The sequence below is a fragment of the Lepeophtheirus salmonis genome, chromosome 4, assembly GCF_016086655.4.
Source record: "Lepeophtheirus salmonis chromosome 4, UVic_Lsal_1.4, whole genome shotgun sequence".
NCBI lineage: Eukaryota > Metazoa > Arthropoda > Copepoda > Siphonostomatoida > Caligidae > Lepeophtheirus > Lepeophtheirus salmonis.
This window is the reverse complement of record NC_052134.2, coordinates 14834426-14856634: the sequence shown is the minus strand read 5'-3', so window position 1 is coordinate 14856634 and position 22209 is coordinate 14834426. Positions and strand designations below refer to the sequence as shown.

Sequence of the window (22209 nt, the reverse complement as noted above, 5' to 3'; positions counted from 1 at the left end):
GTCTGTTACTAATAAAATTTGTCAGTCCTTGGACCGGTCCTTATCGTCTTTTATGAAAATAAAACAGGTGAAATAACGTAGTTACTAGTAACTTCGTCATTTGAGTCACTGAAGTTTCATCATAATTGATAACCTCTTTCAAAGAGAAAAAAATACCTAAGTTAAAAGTTCGAAGTGTTTGAGTAGAACGTATTCTTATACGTTCTAGGTATCGTTCATTATTTTCTTACTTATAATATTCTTCAATCCTAGGAGTGAATAAAATAAAAAGATTGCTAGGACTGTAGACCTGAAAGACTGATGTATCGGTCCTTAGTGACAATATCCTTTTATTGATTTTTTTTTTTTTGATCCTTTTTTGAAAAAAACAAAAAAAATCACAGCAATATTCAACGTTTAGAAACAACTATTCTTCAAAATAGGTAAGTTGCTTTCGGTTTATTATGGAATCTGTAAAGCCAGTGCAAACACTTTAAATTAGTTATTTTGATTTTGTTTTTAGTGAAGAAAAATGGGTAATCATCTGTAAAGTGCTTAGAAGGTACAATTCTAATAAGAGTTTTAAATTTGAAGCTCTTTAAGTATTTACCAAAAGAAATGACGTGGTAAACCTGGCAGTTTAAATTATGTTTTGAATAGTAGCCAGTTTAGCAGTCATGACGGGTTATAATATTTCTGTAGTTACAAGAAGCTATAAAAGGAAGGACATAAACACATATTCTACTCTGTATCTAGCAAGAATATACCTAGGTACTTCGATATCAATCCTCAATTACATCATCAGTCGAAAAATAATTAATTTGAATAAAAATATTTATTTAATTATAAACATAAATCCTATTAAATTTATTCTGTAAAACTTTTTTTGAAGAACGAAAACTTCTGACTTATTTCCTAAAATTTGGTTGTATGGATGTTTTCCTTCAAGTAAAGGTCATAAAAAGATCCCCTCCCCTCCAAGTCGAAGTCATCCAAATTTGCATTTTTTTGGTTATCTAAATATACAATATACGCACATGCAAATGTTGTTATTTATCAGTTGAATTATTTGAATTGTCTCATAACTATCTACCAATTAGTGTAGATGTAAATTTTGTTTATCTAAATTTTTAATTTACAAAAAAATCTGTAATGCTTACTAAATATATAATATCAAAACAAAAACACATTTTTTTCTAAAACAGTGCAAAATTTCAAAATTTTAAGCCGTTGAGCTATCTCTAAATGGTTTTCCAAATGGTTCAAATTTAGTAAATTTTATGTATATAATAAAATAAAAATTTCGATATCCTAAGAACCTCACATTTTGAACATTTAAAAAATAATCTCCACCCTAGTTTACTCGCACGATAGATGTGGTAACCCGCCTTGAGGTTTATCTAAAAAAGGGTAAGTCTAAAATAAAATATATCAACATTTTATTTTTAAAATCTTCATTAAATTAAACATGGGACAAATTAATATATTTTTAGCCAGGGCTAATAAAAAACATATGATTCTTGGAATGTAGTAAAGAAAAAAAAACACTTAATGAGATTTAATTATACAAAATGAGATTCGTCTCTCATGATAACCTCAGCCACACGGCTCTGCAAGCTTTTGGCCTCATGCACCATTGCACTGGTTCAGCTTTGAACTTTTGATTTACATTCCCTACAAGGCAGCGCACACTGGTCCACAAAGCCAAAAAAGTGCAGCATGTCTTGGCTGTAAAATGTCATCACTTTTGGAGCGCATATTTTTGCTCTGAAAACAGCCGGACCTTTATCCCATAAGATTTTTATCTCTGGAAGAGGGTCGAGCATGAAGACAGTGTCAAGTATTATTCCTCTGTGGAGGCCTTAAAGAAGTACAATGCCAAATCTGGAACCACACTAGGCTGCCCAGGCCTACTTCCGACGATGTGTGGCCGAGGTTATCCAGAAACGCGGATATCATTTTGTATAATTAAATGTAGCTTTAAAATAATAAAATTTTTATGGTTCTAGCCCATTTAGTTTGTTCGTTATGGGCCCTTTAAATAATTTTGGCAACTTATCTGGATCCCCTGTAGATAATTAAGGGTATTAGTTATACAACTATCAGAATGGGAAAAACATTCTACGTACTATCAAACCATTATCATAAAGATATCTTGCCAAAATATAAAAAACACGTACCTTTGGGAAACATAAATTTATGACTTTGTGTTCACTTTATCCTGGATTAATTGAATAAGAGCAGAACCATGAGGTGAATACCAATTTTTTTTCATTTTTTTTTTGTCTTTTTCTTCTTCCCATACGAAATTTTCAGCTGAACTCTTGAGCTCTTGCGTATCATTTATAAAACTGTAAAAATATCCAAGAAAACATATATTTAAAAGAAAGAAATACAAACTACGTTTACCTTTGCGGATATTCATTCCCCTTTCCTCCAACATACAAAGAAGAAAGTAAACCCTTTTTTAATTAAAGCATAGTCAAAGAATGACAAGACTGACCATTACTAAGACTTTATGCTTGACAACCAGAATAGTTGTTAATAAATTAACTTCTTACTTGAGTCAGTAGCATAAGTATGTATATGGTACCTCTTCTCCTCGTTACTCACTGCCTGACTAACATGGAATACTGTGTATTGGGGTCTTTCTAATGAGACTACTACATACTCATTATATAGTATCCTTGTCAAAATATCAGTTTACATGTATTTTTATAGAAAACTTAATAATTATTGTAAAGTACTTTAAAATTCTTTGAACGTTGTAGCATACATAAAAAGAGGTTAAAATGAAGGGACATGCATAACAAACATCAGTAATCTAAGTCAGTTAGTGAAGGAAAGTTTGTAACTTGTGCTTAATAACAAAATAGAGTTGAATTACTTTTTTTAATTGATTGTTTTATGTACTTTTTAATGGTCAGTCAAGTTAATTCAGTGAAGACATTTATATTTAAAGTTTTACAAACACCAACACGTCTGTGATTTTTTTTTTTCTTATTTCATCCCAGCAAATTTTTCCAATATGTTACAAGTAAGTACACAATTTGAAGTTTGAAGTTTAGTTGTAGTTATGTTGGAATTTAATTATGTAACTTTTCACTTAAAAATGATAATGCAGGGGCATCCGCAGGATTATATATATACATATATTTGAGGGAGATTGTTTTTTTTTTGCAAAAAAAACATAATTTAATTTTTTTTTTTGAGTCTTAAAAAATTAAATTTAAAATATTTCAATGTTTTTGGAAAAAATTTAAAAAAATCGGTGCTTTTTACTAACAATTTCAAGAATATACTGCTTTTAGAAAAAAAAATTCAAAAATTAAATTTCTAATATAACATTTTTTGAAAAAAAATCGCAAAAATAAAATTTTTCTGAAAAAATTAAAAAAATCTATGGCTATTTACAGAAAACTAAATTTTTTAGAAAAAAAATATGAACAATTCAATTTGAAATCTAAATTTTTTCAGTAAAAAAGGAAAATGCCTAAATTTCAGGGTGGGATCTACAGCCTTTCCAGCCCACCCCCTGAGGATACTCCTTTAATACCTGCGTAGAATATCTGATGCATCAATAATAAGCTGTTCCCTTCTACCATATTGGTAATATCGAGTTGCACAGTTTTTATAATTCAGTAAACATTGTTGTACTTCAATTAATCCCTCTTAACATAGAAAATATCCTGAAGTCAATTTACTATTCCTATGTAAATTTTCATCTTGTGGAAGAATCAGGATTCGAACTCATGCACACTGATTACCTGGTGAATAACTTTTTTGGAGCGTGTTACCACTATGCTATGGGCCCCTCCATAAATATATAGTGGTGCAAATCAGGAGCATTTTAGGGATGTTAAAAAATAAACCGAAAATCAACATTGTAACCCTAACAATTTGAACAAGGTTTTGTAGATTTTTTATGGCCAATCTGGTTTCAGTGTTTGGGGGCTAGCGTTACTTTAGTAAACGTAGGGCAGGGGGTTTTATTCTGTATTGAAAACCCTATCAATCTCTTTTGTCTTTCTATCTTGTCTTTTTAGTGAGTCAGATAAAAAAATAGTACGTCTGCATTTGCAAATTGTGGATGCTAATACAAGGGGCGTTTGCAGGGAAAAGGCTAGAAGGGCTGTAGTCCCCCCCCCCCTAAATTAAAGAATTTTTCATTCTTACTTGCAAATTTAATACTTTAATACTTTTTCACAAAATATTGAATATTTTAAATTTTTTTCCAAAAAAGTTAGTTTTTTTAATTTTTTTTTTCAGAAAAATTTAATTTATCATATTTCTTTCCAAAAAATTTGATTTTTTGTGAACAGATCTGGTTTTTTGAAATTTTTTTTCAAAACAATCCAGAAATCAACCCCCCTCCCTCAAAAAAAAAAAAAATTATACATATATAAATATAATCCTGCAGATGCCCCTGAACGTGGTCATTTTTTTCGATACTCCTAACGATGTAACACAGACACGGAGTACATAAATCTAAAATGTGGATAATATGCTAAAAGGAAAGCAAATATTACATAATAGGTCCGTATATAGGGCCGGAAAAAAAGGTGACACAAAAATTAAGCAAAAAACAGTTACTACATTACTTATATTAACCCATAAACGCAACTTTGATAAAAATAGAAAAATAAAAACTTGGGATTGGACTCTTGTAGAGCGCGGATAGTATAATGTTGTAATTTTTCTTTTTGAAAAGCATAACTCTAACGGGGAGACGAGACAAAAGATGCACACATTACTGTATAAATTTAAATTTATCATAATTCATGATGATTATTTTTGAAAAATGTGGTTGTTGCCTCTTCTCTTAGAGTAGTTTTAGTATAAAGTATCTGAAGCTGTCTCTAAATAGGACTAATCATTTAAGTTTACTTAGCTAAAGAAAGTCACATATGGCGTTTATTTTAAAATTTATGTCGATTAAGAAGATATGTCAGTTTGGTCTATCTGCAGCTAAGCTGCATATCTTTTTAAATGGACCAACAAAAATGTTTGTCTAAGAATAAAACCTTTTTATATATAATAAATAAGTTATGTTGAAAACCCATTCAAAGAACCACTCTTTAAAGAAAGTATTTTTTTTTTTTTTGATATAGGATCTGGACGAAGAAGTTGTCATATCTCTCAATGCCAAGGATCCTCTCGCTCCAACTGATCTCGTTCGCTTTGATTACACCATCGGTGCTTTCATACAAATCAAACTTGTGGAAAAAATGATTGATCACTTAGACATAGAAAGTACTTGTGTTCACAAAAGCAGTCCTGAGGGTTGTCATCAGTTGAAGCTTGGAGGTGTAAATGCTGTTGGTAATATATTTACAGTTATATAGTTTACATATACTGAAATTTTAGTCCCTTTGAGTCACAATTTTATATATATATATGGTTTAAAGCTGTTGAAATAGTTTTAACTAATTTTGTTAGGAAATTAGAGGACTTATAAAGGTTTCAGCCATTAAAAAAAATCCTTTTAAAATATTTTCCCCTAAAAATTAACACTTACATTCAGAGCGTCCGCAGGATTATATTTGAGGTTTTCGGGGTTAAAAAAAAAAAAATCCAAAGTTTATTAACAATTAATTAAAAATATTTAATTCTTTGGAAAAAAATTTCAAAAATCCATAGCTATTCACAAAAGATTATTTTTTTGGAAAAAAAAAATTTCAAAAATCCATAGCTATTCACAAAAGATTATTTTTTTTGAAAAAAAAAACTTCAAATACTAAACTTTTGGAAAAAAAATCAAAATCCATAGTTATTAACAAAAAATTAAATTTTTGTGGAACACAGTTTCAAAATCCATACCTAGTAACAAAAATGTTTAAATTTTTGGAAAAAGAAATCAAAAATTAAAGCATAACTATCAATTTTTTGGAAAAAATTGGGAAAGTTAATTTTTTGGGAAATTTAAATATAACGGGGGGGGGTCTAGTGCTAAAGACCTTCCAGCCCACCCTCTGTGGACACCCCTGATTAATTATTAGCAGAAGCATTAGAAAAAGTCATAAAGCGTTGAAGAACAGACATCTGTACTTTGCTTTTTATAATGTAGATCCTTTTTCGTTTCTTTTTTATATAATGCGCTGAGCTTCAGCTGCACGTTGCACACCCTTGTTGCTACATTGATAATCCTAAGATCAAACAGTTCTTAAATATTCAGTGCATACTCAAAAAATAAGAAATTGACAGGTAAACACAAATTTGAAGCTCAATTGCAAAAAATAACCAAAAATATATATTTTATTATAATTGCTGAATGATTTGCAGAAAATATCTTTGTTTAAAAGGTGTACGAATATTCTAAAACTGCCACTGCTGCTACTCCAAGATTTAAAATGGGCATCACCTTCATAGTTTATGGCAATGATTTGTTGTAAAAAGACTAATATTTAAAAGTTAATCCTTCTTAAATACATTTCAACTATTATTTTTCTTCTTTTAAATGACAACTATTTCAATCAAAGTGATTCAAAGGGTTATTTATTTATTTATATATATTAAGTGATTTCCGTCGAGTTGAGTCCCTTTATTTTAACAATAAGTTTATTATTATTTTTGTCTTAGGAATCAAAGGTAAAGTATTTTATATTATAATTTGTGTTCTACCTTTCAACATTTGAAATAATGAGTGAGTATTTATACGAAATCAATACTAATTCAGATTTTTTATTCGTTTAAATATTATGACTGAAGGCCTTCTGTTTATCTTTCTATTTTCTGCTACGTATGAATGAAAAAATTATTTTTTATTCACTTATCAGTATAATCTTTTTTCTTAAAGGGAGTACAAAGCTTATTTTATTTACGCGCTTTATCAAATAATTCTGGAATGTTCAAATTGCATATTTTTAATAAATCAATTATTCAAGCTCTATAAATTTATTATTATTACATGGATAGTTCTCAATTCCTTTGCACACTTCAAGAATGTATGTAGGAGGAGGGGTTAGTTGACACGAAATGCGTAATTTGACATATTACTCAAGTAGTGTTGTTTGGTATACTGGTACTATACTAAATTGACATAGAACCACCAATACTTGCAAAACAAAACTATTGCTTCATATAAATATTAGACTTCTGATGACGCAACTCCCCCCCACCCCAGACGGTATAATTATCATTGATAAGTTGAGTAATTTGAATTGCTTAACAACAGGTGGGCTCATTTCTAAAACCCCCGTTGTTCTAGTACTAAGTATATTTACTTACTTTTTTAATGGAAATAAGCAACTATTTATTCCAACTTGCCCCATCTGCAGAACAAGTTAAGGCAGAGCATGGTACTTTGAAACAACAGTGATTATTAATAATTAATAGCAAGTAATACAAATTATGGAATGATTAATTTTATAAAAAAATATATATAATATAAAAAATTCTTGTTTATTTGTATATTAAGTTACCCCAATCAGAAACTACTGTATATTCGAGATTATTTAGTAGTGCCTAACTCATCTAACGTGTGTTAACATTCCCCCTCTAGTCTTTGACTTCAAACACTAAAATCTCACCGAATACTTATTCGTTTAACAACATTTATCCCTTAAGTTAACCACAAATAGTTATATTTAATAAAATGAATAGGGTTTAATAATGCTAGTTAATACTGGAATATTCGTGATTCGTGAAAATTGAATCATATCAAAATGCAAATGGCGTTAAAAAAATTAATTGTTAATAATTGAAAATAAAAGATCTTTGTGACTCAAGTCCTCCTATTTAAATTTGAGTTCAGTAAGAAAAAGAGTAATTTCATAAAATTATAATTCGGAATCAGGGCCGTCACTAAGATTTTTCTTTGGTAGTTTACGTATTAAAATATAAAAACAGACTATGTTGGACTTATTATTAACAACAAAGTATATTTTTTTATTATCCAAATTTATTTAGCTCTTCATAAATATTAAATTAATTGATGGACTATCTAACAATGTGGAGCTCTAAAGACAGATTATCCTCTTAAAATCACTTATTGACAATTTGTTGTGGAAATTGACTATACTATTTTCAAATTAACTGAATTGATTGAGCGAGACATCATAATTTGACAATGCACTCCGGAGATTTAATTCTCTTAAAATCAATGTTTGTAGGCATGTGTCCCAGTCGTTCCTAGAGAAGGAAATATACATATTGTAAGTTAACTTCAATTTCTTAGATACGATGGATTAAGTTTGAAGTTGCATTCGAGTTAATATGATTGAGTTTGAGATTCCCATGATTGAAGTAGCATCTAGAATCGTGTACAATTATGCTATTAAGAAATAACTCAAAGGTCCAAAGGCCACAAAAGATATACTACGCTCTAAAATAAATTATAACGATTATAACATGCAAAAAATATGTGGTCCTTGGCTTGCTCAGTTAAAACTGTTAGTTATAAACAATAAGAGTGTGGCAGGCCATACAACTAGTTATAACTTTATAATTATTATAATCTGTAGGTTATGGTACCATTCCTATCCTTTGTTAGGATTGAATACACAAAAAATAATTGTAGATTTGGCGCCACTAGTATCTTTTATTTTGAATAGTTATTTATAAGGTTGTGCTCCTATCTGTCTAGCGGTTCCAGTTCTTGAACCACTAGAACGGGAACCGACAAAGTCCATGAGTGCAACATATTGTTTATCGGTCTCGGTTCTTATGCTTATTTTATTTTGTTGTATTTCTTTGTATATTTAGAACCTTTTAATATTCCATGTACATAATTTTATGTAAATGAAACACGTCCTTACCTTATTGTACGACACAACCTTTCCTCCAAAACGAAACATAAAAAAGGCTGGAGTAGATTCTGGATCCAGTTCTACTACTTAGCTTGTCAAGCCCCTATAATACGATAACTATAATATTTCTGAAGCAAGGATTTCCTTAACTTTACTATGTCAAGGGCCTCTAAATTAATACATTTTTAGCTTAGGCCCACTTTATACGAAGCATGTGTACTATGTATGGGCACCCTGAAAGCAATCTTCAATTCTTCATTTTCCTGCCACCTTCCCCCCTAGCCTCCTCTAACGGCTCCCACTTTGTAACTATTGTGTTAAGAAACCTTAAATTTTGGTTTTGGGGGCCTGCTGGAACTGGGAGTACTACGCACTCTGCATATAAGGTAGCTGCGGTCCTTTTTGTATCTAATACCATTTCCTGGGTCGAGACTGTATAAAAAAGAAACCGTGGCCGATAAAGCTGAACCGATACCAAATCCGAAACCGCTGAAATGAGAGAACTGGAACAGAGAGAACCGCTGAACCGGAATTTGGCAAAACCTTGCTTATTTATAATTTTATATTTAGCAGTGATAATTTGATATTCCTTAATGTCGAAATTAAATAACTTCATACTTGATTACTTCAGACTCATAAAAATATTTCGAGTGTTTGTGGTTCGAGTTGAAACTTTTTCGAGTTTTTCAAGAGATATTTTAGACAAGTTTGAGTAATTTACACCAATTGTATTTAACTGTAATACTATAATATCCAGGGAAATAATGAAAACAAATAAAACAATTTGACTGTCTATTTTTCTCTTTTTGGTAAATTTATTAACTGCCTTGTATCCAATATATTTTCAAACTTGACAACAAATTTCTTTTTATAAGCCCTCATTACACTATACGTAGCCACAAGCTCAGATAACATACATATAATATAATTGTGTAAGGGAGTAACTTGAGATCACTTTGTAAAAAAGTTAATTGAATGTGAATGGTTTTTATTAATTAATATACTGCATTTATTACATATATTATAATCTAGTTACAAGTGTATAAACAAACTTTTGCATCTAACCGACAATATTTTTGACAAACAGCATTTTCAGTTAATGAACTTATAGTTATGTCATTATAATTGTTAATTATTTATCAATTGGGGCCTAAGTATCTTTGGTTTTTGAGGGAATATACTTTTGAAGCAGAAAAACAAAGTAATGAATCAGAGGAAACCAAAGCTATCGAAAAAAAGCTTCGAAATGTGTCTGTTTAAATGTCAAAACTTATTTGACGACGAGAACCCCTTTCCCTACCGTGAGATGTCCCTTCTCAGATACCAGTGCAGATGACGTTGTTTTATCATTTTTCCATGCAAAGTATTCAATATTTGTTCGTCTCTTCACCTAACTAATCTTGTGAATTAGTATTGGTGTGTGTTCTAGTTCTAGTTTTTTTAGAATTTTTTGATAAAAATCAAATAATTAAATTTTTTTTGAAACAAACATTAAAAAATCTATAACTATTCACACGAAATAAAATTTTAAGAAAAAAATTTCAAAAAACAAAATTACAAATATTAAATTGTTTTGAAAATTTTTCAATAATCCATAACTATTTACAGAAAATTAAATTTTTGAAAAACTTCAAAAATTAAATTTTATGGTTTTAACTGTTTCACAAATTAAATTTTAAATATTAATTTTTTTTTCCAAAAATTCCTGATTATTTACAAAAAAAAAAAAAAAATTAAAACAACCTTTTTTTTTTTTTTTCCTTCCCTTCCCTTCTCCCACTTTTTTTTCCTGAAGTCCATTCAAGTACGTCTATGTCGCTGGTGATATCACTATTGTTTATTCATTGAGTCTGTGTAGTTAGATGTAGACTAACACCCATAGGGCCCACAACGCCCTCTATTGAACAAAAAGTACTCTTGTAGTCAAATAAATTTGGACAAAATTTATAATAAGGCCATTGTTTCGCTACTGAGTTTATTAATATTGGAGGACACTACTGAGGCCTCAAAGCTTAAATGAATAACTAAGACTCCAACTTTTTGGCTTTTTATTTTATTTTAATCTTCAAGTTTTTTCTTTAAATTATTTATTGTTTCCTTCTTAATGCATTATGCCTTTGTATGTGTTTTTCTTTTTCTTAAAAAAAGGATTCAAGGGACTGGCCAATAAAGTCAAGGTGGAGAAAATTATCCTTAGACATGTTCAAAAACCCAAAGTGATTGAAGGTAATCTATAAATTTTGACATTCATATTCTTTTAGTATGTATATGTTTGTAGCATAGTCCTTACTTCTGTCAAATAATCGTCACACTCTTTTTTCAACTATGTATTTCTTGAGCAAGAACACTTTTCATATCACCATTTATTGAGTCTTCTCATAACACTCTTTCTTTCCATTACTTTGATTAATTTTTATTTTCAAACCAAGTCTTTTTAGGGTCTTTTTTATTTATTTAAATGTACTATATCCTACTACACAACTCTTCTAATGGGAAGTCTTATACAATATATATACTTCATAGTGGATCTAATTACTTCTCTTTACAAAATGGTTTTATCTCTCTCAATTTTATTACAGGCACTTCAATATATAGAGTTTTATAAAATATGACTTAGAGGCGGGTTATATTTCTTTTAAGTTGGCTATCTGAGCAGATTCTTTTTATTTTCCAAAGCTGTTATCATATTTTTTAGTAAAAACCATCTAAGTTGAAAGTGTTTTGTTTGACTAAGAATACGCAGATTAACACTGAAGATCTGTTAGAAGGTTGTATAGGTAAGTCATTGTTGGATTCAGAGTAGTACTGAGGATCGACATCCGGGAAACAGGTGCGTCCGCAGGATTATATATATATTTTTTTTAGGGGGGAAGTAGGAATTGGGGGTTTTCGAATAAAAAATCCTGAAATAAAAATTATTTGGAAAAAAAGTTGAAAAGTTAAATTTAAAATATTCAATTTTTTCGGAAAAAAAAATTCAAAAATTCAGAGTTATTCTCAAAAAATATTTAAAAAATCTACCCCAATTCACAAATAAAAAGTCACATATTAATTTTTTTAGAAAAAAATTACAAAAATCGTAAGCCTTTTATAGGAAATTATTTTTTTTTTCAAACGAAAAATTATATTAAATTTTGTAATAAAAAGCCAAAAGATTTTTTTTTTTTTTTTTTGGGGGGGGGCGCAATACAGCCCCTCCAACCCACCCCTACAGACGCCCCAGGAGTGATTCCTGTCCATATCCCTCATAGATACGAAGTAGGATTTTTTACTCATTGGCAGCTTGCATGACAGCTAAGCTGTTCTCTTCTCAAACATTCTTAAAGCTGTCTGGTTTAGTATCTTAATTTTCAGTTTCTTTTACATTTACAAATAAACAGGTCATATTTTATACAGCTCTATATATATATATTACCTATTTTTAATTTATATTGATCTTTTATTCTGGTTTTGATTTTTCAGACTATGATGATGATGACGAAGAAGATTCGGATGAAGATGTTCAGGATAAGAAAAAGGTTGAATCAAATAAATCAATTCCTCCCAAAGTGAGCAAAAAGGTCCAATCATATTGGTTTTGCCTATTTATTAAATACAATTCACTCTCTTATTTAACTTTCAGCCATATATTATGCAAGGGGTTTCTGCAGGCTAAGGGGCCCTATACATATATATATATAGATAGAGAGAGTGTGTCGCTGTTAGCACATAATTTCTTCTTAGCCTGATATTTCTGCAGGGAATTTATCCTTAAAATTTCATTTTTGTAATACTTTTAAGTTTATACATAAGTGTATGCAATAAAGCTCCTCTGCACCAGCTGATATGAAATCATGCTTATACAGCGCCCCCGAAGAATCTACATTTAATTATATTTATCCACCTCCTCAAAGACTATTTTGATAAATAATTTTATGAATTCAGTTCTCCCCGAAAGTCCTGCAGACGCCCCGTGCATAAATATATGTGTCAATTATTATAGACGTCCAAATGCAGTGATGATTACTCGAATCATAGGACTCCCAACTTGCCAACAAGTGACTCTTGTCTTCTTAAGACATATACCCCAGTTGCTTCTGAATACTCCTCAAGTAACCTTGTGGCAGTGTCTCAAGAACCAGGAGCCAAGGGTCAATGGCTAATTAAATGAATAACGGAAAATATATTTGAATAAGGCTGGATACAAACAAAATCGTCTAGACATGTAGGTTTTTGACTTATTAACCCATTCCAACCAATCCTAATTAAAGTTTTGATATGATTCCTCGAAAATCTTTGTTGATTATCAACAGAGCAATTGATCAGCACTCATAAATGATTAGAATAAACATAAATTTGAGTCAATTCCTTACAAATAAGACTCCTTTTATAATCCTGTTATATACATATAATACATATATCCAAATAAAATAAAAATATGCCTTACTTTTTAACAACGAACAACAATTAAAAGTTGTGTGATTATGATTCGATCAATATGTGACGTCATTCTAATACAGTTGATCTCTTCTGAAATAGGAATTTGCTCTAGTGTCCCAATTATTTTGAGTCATTCCTGAGCACTACTCAAAATGGTCCTAGATGAACTCAGTTATTTAAAAACAAACCAAAAAGATGGATCTTAATCAATCCGCTTTATTCAAGTCACATGTCGGCAAGTTGGATTCGTCTTGCATTGGCAAATGCAATCTAAAGTTGATATTTTAATTGAGACTTTAGATTCCGTCTCACACTTACTAGCTATCTATTTCTTTTTCTTTCTCTTTCCTTTTTTAATACAAAAGTTACCTACTTTGATTGAGGGACTCAATCATTTATTATGGCGAAACTGGTAAGATTGTTTTATAGCTGTTTTCTAGACTCTTAGTAACCATCAAGACTGAATGTGACACAAACACACAAAAAAGACTTCAGACACGAAAATAAAACAATGATATTCTTGTGACACAAGCTACAACAATCATTCGACAACATAGACAACAGTTGTCTATATATTTACATATGTGAAAAAAAAGATATAAATTTACTTTGGAAAATAATCGTTGCAATATTTCAAACATTGCCTCTCTTTTTTTTATAAGAAGGGGAGAACCGGGTGAATTCGAATGACGAGTGACAACGAAAAATCAATGTACGCACCAACTATTCGGATTAAACTTCTCTGATCCGCTTCAAATATTTCTAGTGTATCATTAATACTTTTGTGTTTAAAAATGAGATGCACATATTATAAGTATCCTAGTTTAAATTTTAGAAACTTTTTCGGAAGTTTTAGATGTACATTTTTGACTATTACATGTTTAAGTACTACTACAGGGAGGGACAACCTCACCTCATTCTAAAGGCAATAAAACAAATTCTATAAATTAGAATAGTTTTACCGTGCTGCTAAAAACTCTTGGAACACAATTAATTACCCCTAGCGACTTTAAATGGAATTTTAGAGCTTTTTTTCTTATTGGAATTTATTTATTACCCATTCGAAAATATTATTTATGAATTTAAGCACCTTTGGCCTCAGTTACGCGCTCCACTCGATCCAAGAACCCTTTGTACACATTGACAACTTAGTACTTCGACATTGATTGCTACTCTTTCTCAACCAATTACTTTAGGGACTCAAAACTGCCGGGAAGTTATCTACAGAAATCATTTTCAATTTCGTAAGTAGACAATGTAATCAATGAGATTCAGGTCGGGTCCCTGCGGTTGCCAGAAGTCCTTCGGCCAGATATTCATTTTTTTTAGATATCCAATCCTGCACGATTTTTGCAGTATGTGCAGGAGCCCCGTCCTGTTGAAACTAATAATTGGCTTTCTTTGATTGCTTTATATTTTTGCAAACCTAAGGAAGCACTTTTGCTTGCAAAATTATCAAGTAATCCTCGCCTGTCAATCTGTATCCAACAGGGAAACGAATTTTCTTCATTTTGTTAACTTCAGATGAAATAATGCCGAGCAATCATTACTGAAGCCGGATATTTACTGGTGGACACTTGACAGATATTACAATTGACTTCTCCAAAGCATAACATACGATTCATTGTACATAAGATCCACTTTAATTGTCTTCTCGTCCGAAAAGTACAAAGTTTGGTTTTTGTGATACCTCAGATCATTGTAAAGCTTTTTGTACCGATCAAATCGTTATTGTTGTTGAGTGAACAAGGGTCGTTAAATATGTCAGAAAGAGTTGCCACCAGTTTTTTTATGTATTGGACATCGTGGAACGTTATGATTTCATACACAAGCTATTTTAAGCTCTAAAATGGGTTGCCCAAGGAAAAAAATTCAAAATACTATTTTCTTAACAATGCATATATGTGTAAATTATTAAAAAATCATCATAATCATTTCATTAATTAGTTTAAAATTGAAAAAATAGGATACTTTTTTGTTTAAAGATAGAACAAGTTTTTTGTGAAACAAGAATATTCTTGTGAGATTTTGAGTAACTTCAAATGCTTTAAAATATTTTTATTTTTTTTATAAATGTAGCCAGATAGTTTTTCTTTAATATGACTCTAACTTTTGAGTATTGGCTTATATTTTTTGTATGATCAAAAGAAATGGCAAGACCACAAACTCATCTGGTTCTCCCCTACATATTAAAAATCAAATTATTTAGTCTAAAAAAATACAATTACTAACGACTCACAAAATTATTCCCTTTTCTGTCAATTAAAAAATACTTTGGTGTACATAACTCTCATGCCGTTTTATCCTATAGAAGTCATCTCGACGAAGGGACTCTGCTCTATCTGATGATGATCAAAGCGAAAAGAAGCTAACTAATCAGTTTTCATTCGTCGAGAGAGCAACTCAAACCATGAATGACTCCCAAAGAGTGAGTTGATTTATCATTGGAGATCTGAAAATTGTCGAAATCCTTACGATCATAAATTCTAAAAAAGTGTAATATGTTTGTAACCTGAAAGATGTTAATCAATATTTTTTAAATTCAAATGTATTAGTGAAGAAGGAACACTAAATTTTAATAATGTATGTCAGATGGTTTTGTATCAGTCCTGATTTATTCGGTCCAAACCTGACAATTCTTAGAACCAGTCATATAATTCCTTGGGACCTGCCCTTTGGAATGCCAGTAATAGAACTGATTAAAAATAATAAAAATTGAGGTACACTATCCAAAATCTAATGTTATACGTTTTAAAATTGATGTTTGGGTTTTCAACACAACACTACTGTTAGCAGAAATGTCGTTTCTCTAAGTTACCAACACACATTTTTTTTTAAATTTACTCTCGCAAGAATTTGACATTTTATATATCTCTATCCTATATTCCAATTTTTTTATGTAAACTAACTCTTTATCATTGTAAGAACCAAGATGTTCAAACAGAGCCTCCACCAAGGTCCAATTTCTCTGACACTGTCAATCAATGGGTAATTTATGACGCTTATATTGCATATGAAAAGGCCAAAGAAGCACAGGAAGAAAAAGAAAAGACCAAGAATAAAGAAGAAAAAGGATCTAAAACAGCACCTGCCTTAAAAAAACTTTTGGATTTGGAGCCTAGCTCTGATCCAAATGATAAAGTTAATAAGAAACTTTTTAAAGCTGCTAAAATATTGGAAAGGATGGTAAATCAAAATACGTACAATGACATTGCTTTAGGTACAAAAAGTCGTTTATTTTATGTTTCAACTAGTACTTTAATTGAAAAGAAAAGTCAAATCAATTCATTTTTATTAGATTTCAAGTACTGGGAAGATGCCTCTGACGAATTCCGTGAGCATGAAGGAACACTCTTGCCCCTTTGGAAGTTTTACTTTGAAAAAGCTAAAAATTTAGAGATCACGAGCCTTTGTTGGAATCCGTGTTTTAATGATATGTTTGCCGCTGCTTATGGTTCCTGTTAGTAAATTCACATTCTCTTTTTGAGACTTAATCTAAATTTAATGACTTCTGTTTTTAGACGATTTTTATGCCAAGGATGACTTTGGTGTTATCTGTATATTTTCTCTCAAGAACCCTTCTTATCCCGAGTATTTATGCATCTCTGACTCAAGTGTCATGACAGTTGATATCCATGTAGACCATCCTCATATGGTAGTTACAGGACGAGCTGACGGAAATGTTGCTGTATATAATCTTCAGCTTGACAACCCACAACATCCCAGCTACATCTCTTCTGCTCAAAATGGAAAGCATAGAGACATAGTATGGCATGTCAAGTGGGCAAAGGTAGCTACTTATATCTACATTTCATCAATGTTTTAATCACTTTCTCCTACTAGGACAATTTGGATGGATATTTAAATTTTTACTCAATTTCCGGTGATGGTCGAGTAACAAATTGGACCATGGTGAAAACCGCTCTCTGGTTTACAGATTTACTCAAGATTCCATTTACTAGACAGCTCGAAAACTTTTCAGAAGTTACCAAACATCTACGTGACGGAGGAAGGTGCATTGCTTTCAATCCTGAGGATGATGCCTCCTTTCTTGTTGGGACGGAAGAAGGCCTCGTTTATAAATGTACCACAGAATATTCATCCAAATTCCTTATGACATATCAGGCTCATAACACACCCCTATCGACAATTGCCTGGAACAAATACGTTCCGTCAATTTTCTTAACTTGTGCTGCAGAATGGATGATCAAAATGTTTGAACAGAGTTCCTCGTAAGAAAGTTGAATAAAATATATTAAACGTATTTAATTTGTATTTGTTTCCCTCTTATGGCCAGAAAACCCTTATTTATGTTTGATCTCAATTCACAAGTAGGGGATATTGCTTGGGCACCCTACTCATCAACAGTATTTGCTGCTGTGACAGTAGATGGAAAAGTACACATCTTTGATCTCCATGCTGATAAATATCATCCCATATGTGTCCAACCAGTTGTCCCTAGGAAAAAAGCTAAGCTGAATCATGTATCCTTTAATCCTTACCATCCAATTTTGATCGTTGGAGATAGCAGGTGAGTAATTTATTTGTTTGTTTTTATCCAACAAAAAACATCATTCCTTTTTCCAATATTAGAGGCTATATCCAATGTTTAAAACTGTCTCCTAATCTAAGAAAGCAGACTAAGGATATACGAATGGCTTTCTCTAATAAAGATGCAAAAAAGGCCTTGGAACTAGAAAAGAAAAAGTTGGAGAGTCTACTTGCCATGGTCAAAGATACTTCAGACTCTATTCATAAGGCACATCAAAATAATTAAATATATTAAACTACCTGTCTTTTTTTCAAGTTGAACCATATTAATATGTCACTCAGGCCACCATAGGTTTTCTAGTAAAGTAACACGTTTAACTTTATTCATCTTAGTAGATCTTGTTTTAGAAATATTTATCTATTGTTATTGATTAATACATTATATTTTATCGTGTTATTAATATAATATATTATTGAAAAGAGTTCAAAAAAGTAAGCATGTGTATTGCACAGATCATCTTTAATTCATAAAGGGTTAAATTATAGTTTAATACTCATTAATTAAAAGTGTTAACGGTCATCCAAAATCTTCTGTGGATGATTAGGGGGAAAACGGGGTGTTCCACATGCATAACATTACTTGGGTAATAAAATGCAAGCATGACGTATCATTAGATTAGCTGCAAGCAGCAATGAGAGAAAGGGAAATAACCACAAATTTCAGTTCATAATATATAGAAAGGACATAGGTTAGAATGACTACACTTTCGATCCTCAATCCTACTCTGAGTCCAACAACAACTTATATATATAGCTACTCCAAAAAATCAACAGTGATATCCTCCATCTTTCATTAGTATACACACTCCTGGTTACACATTTTACTTAGATATTCTCTCCTCTATTTTGAAAAAAAAAACAATTTTCAGGTTACCAATATCAAAAGAATCGGTGCTATAATGTGCTAAGGTTTTACAACCGTATCCTCACACAAATAACAGCATAGCTTTTAACTTAAAATATGAGAGCATTTTCCTTTCGTAGGTGTACCCTTAAGGGATTCCTACACATTTCCAAAGTTGAAAGAGGGGCTAAGCCCTCTCTGATCCCCAATATTTATTATATATATATAATATTAGCTAAAAATAGTTTGCCCCTCTTCTAGTACTAGTGTCAAATACTTCCCCCACATATATAAATTTCAAACACCTCCTATAAGTACTTCAGTGCTATAGTCTGGAGGCAAAGCTTGTGTGTGTGGGGGGGGGGCACATGATCAATATTTGTACCATATATAGTTAACTACGCGACGACTAATTTCTTCGAGGATGTCAAGTATATACTTGAATATTATTTTATAAGAAACTATGCAGTCTCCATGATTGATCCCTTTTTACTGATGGTAAAAAATGAACTCTGCGAAGGGAAAAAAGTTGCATCGTCAAAAGGGAAAATGACTATGATAAAGTGACGTCATCTATGGTATAATAATATGATATATCTCCTTTGGAAATAAAAAGATTCTAATATGGTAAGGAATCTACTGAAGCTACAGACACAATTTGTATTATAGCTTGGATTGGAGTTTTTTGGAGAAGGTATTCAGAAAATAAAGATAGTATTTACAAGGGTTTTTCTCTTAGACTACCAGGATTTCTTGGGGTTTTACACCTACGGGAAATCTCGTATTGAATTATTTCATACCATAAATTCATTAAATTAAATACTTAAAACATATTAAAAGAAAATTAAATCAGTCCAAATTTATTCATTGTAAATAATGAGGTATAGTATATGCATTCGGGTGTCCCGTTAATGTATATTTTTCGAGCTATATAAACACGTAAGCTTTTTATATTCTTTTTGCTTCAAAATGCATTGCTTTTTTCCTTTCTGGTTCTTTCAAAAAAATGTTTATTTAAGAAACAAATGTTGTTTCCTTTTGTTCCTTTTTCTGCGTTGACTGGTAATTTGGTAAAATTGCCGAAGAAAGTGGTCGATCAACTAAGTACAGATCAAAAATATCTGAATAAAATATGTCAAGTCGTTTCAACTGGTTCCCGTACTCCTGAGCTGGCAAACTGTAAACCTGGAAAATTGAAACACTTCAGCTGACTTACTACTGCAAACTCAGACTTTACTCGAATACTCAAAATGTATCAAAGAATATGTAAATGCTTGTGAACTACCTTTTTAAAGACTACCTTCCAGTATGGTTATTAATATATCAAAAAATGCAAAAAGGATTGACCTTAGCATTTTTTTTAACTGATTGTTTGCTTTAGATTTTTACCAGAAAATCTTAGGTGTGTTGTAGACCCTGTAATTGAAAGAAATGCTTTTTTGCGCACCCAGAAAACTTAATTGTCAGTATTTTGTTTGATGAGCGGAACCATATTCGGGATTTGGCATTGCAAGAATAATATATTCTAGGGATTCTGAAATTAGCACTAAAAGCAGAATATTTAAAAAACAAAAAAACTTTTATACCAGAGACTGCACCGACATTATTGTGTGGAACGAATTTCAAGTTACAGCACCACCCGTTCTTTGTAATATTTCTAATGAAGACTTTCTAATCAAGGCCAAAAATAAGAAATTAGAAATTTTGATTTTCCTTGTCACACGCAATCAGTGGAAAGATGTGTTAAACTGGTAACAGATGCTTCACAAAGTGTAACTGACGCTAGTTCTAGAGATGGCTTTCTAAGAAACATATTGCAATTTCGAGCAGAAATGCCAAATTTTGGACACAAAAATAAGTTTAAATTCAGAGTTTTGTCCTGGATTATAATCTCTAATTTACTTCTATTATTATTCTATATTTTGGATCATTGATTTTAATCATAAAATATCTTTCATTATTGTATTATTTTAGGCAATCAGTTTAAGTATGCAAAAGCATAAATTTTGACAAAAATTTGAAAACCGGTAGAGCCCTCCAAATGATGCAAAATTTTAGTATAATTGATTTTAATAAAAAAATAAAATATTCTAAATAAAGTTACGGATCTTTTTTTTTTGATCAAACTTGTTACTAAGATTATATATGGTCACAGTAAGAGGCCATTACATTTTGAGAGGTCAAGGTCAAAGTTCAAGATTACGCCAAAAAATGATTATAGGTGGAGGTTTTGCACTCTACCAAGTGCTCATTCTTGTTTTAATCATAAAATAACTTTCAAAATTAATTTTTCTATTATTTTTGACCAACAGTTTGAATCTGAAAAAACTTTGAATACATTCAAATAATACACATTTTTTTTATAATTTGCATAATTTGTGTAAAATTAATTTTTTTTTTTTGCTTCTTGTGTTTGCATAGCTCAGAAAAATATATTAAAGGGGCACCTCAATATGCATGGATAATAAATGATGCCACAAGAAGATTACAAAAAAATTCAATGCTGAAACACAACTACATTAACAATATTATACGTTCTTAGTCATGTCTTTCTGCTTATATCCCAAGGCTTATATGTATATACAGTAACATCAAAATATTGATTATACAGATGAATCGTAAAGTGTACATCTGATACTTGAAAAAGAAAATAAGGTTTATGAATCAACAGAAAACTCTCACACAACAATTATGTGTTAGGTAGAGGATTCGTAAACTATTCGTATATTATGTTTTGAATGTGCAATATAGGTAAGATATATTTTTTGAAGCATTATGAGATTGGATATTTTGTAGACTAAATATTTACACATTGTCTAAAAAGAACTTAAAAAGAAATACTAAAAGTATTAATTTCCTTCATTTGTGACTTCGGCAATACAATGCTAATTACCCGTTCGAACGAATCTCAATCTGATAATTCCTCTATCGAAAAAATAGATCGCTCCAAATGTGTCAACGTGTGTCTCTTTCTTATTTTCGCTAATATTGATAGTATAAAATGGTTAGTGGGAGTGTACTCAATTTTTCAAATTTATGATGTATCAAAAGAGTCCGATAAGTTGATTATTGTTGTCTCCGTATTTCCTAATTATATTATTAGAGACTTGGCATCTGAGTATTTGTCAGGGAAATTTGATGCGCTTTAGAATGTATTTTGAAGGTCTGTGGGTTTTCAACCCAATAGAAAGTATAGAAAGTTCTGGACCACCCTATAGATGGGTCAAAATCAGTTACAAAGACCTCTCTAACAGGCTTTTTTATCCAACATTAGTTCCTAATTTGAAAGACACAATCTTAAGAAAGAGATCATAATAAGATCAGTAAAAGTTGCTCATAGGAAAATAGCACGATCCCATGTCAAATAGAAGAGGTTTGTATGATATTTGCAATGGCTTAAACGACTCAGTAAATTATATTTTTATATCAAATGGCAATGTCAATTCAGGCCAAGGCACAACGCCAACTAAACATTAGGGAAATGAAACTACAGGTGTTTTAAAAAAAGAAAATACAGAAAGATGAAAAAAAGGTATGCAGAGAACACCTGATCTATGATATTGAGTATACAGGGTGTCCACGATAAATTGGAACTATCTTAAAATTCAACCTGCTTGATAAAAATGGAATTTGGAGTGTATTTGTTAATATGAAAAAGTTAGACATGAT

General features: G+C 30.9%; 1 protein-coding gene across 4 annotated transcripts in view; it reads left to right on the top strand.

Moving 5' to 3' along the window:
• LOC121116864 (dynein axonemal intermediate chain 1) overlaps positions 1–18132 on the top strand; it is a 47496-nt gene extending 29364 nt beyond the window's left edge. For 2 of the 4 annotated variants that reach the window (XM_071887646.1, XM_071887647.1), the window contains 10 exons: positions 5091–5301; positions 10875–10952; positions 12189–12244; positions 15457–15573; positions 16071–16365; positions 16444–16605; positions 16667–16935; positions 16989–17377; positions 17443–17676; positions 17739–18132. In XM_071887646.1, coding sequence (XP_071743747.1) covers positions 5091–5301; positions 10875–10952; positions 12189–12244; positions 15457–15573; positions 16071–16365; positions 16444–16605; positions 16667–16935; positions 16989–17377; positions 17443–17676; positions 17739–17922 — 1995 coding nt within the window. In that variant the 3' untranslated portion in view covers positions 17923–18132. Of the gene's footprint in view, positions 1–5090; positions 5302–10874; positions 10953–12188; positions 12275–15456; positions 15574–16070; positions 16366–16443; positions 16606–16666; positions 16936–16988; positions 17378–17442; positions 17677–17738 lie in introns of all 4 variants that reach the window. The other 2 variants (XM_071887645.1, XM_040711163.2) reach the window with 1 other exon arrangement.
• The last annotated feature ends 4077 nt before the right edge of the window (positions 18133–22209 follow it).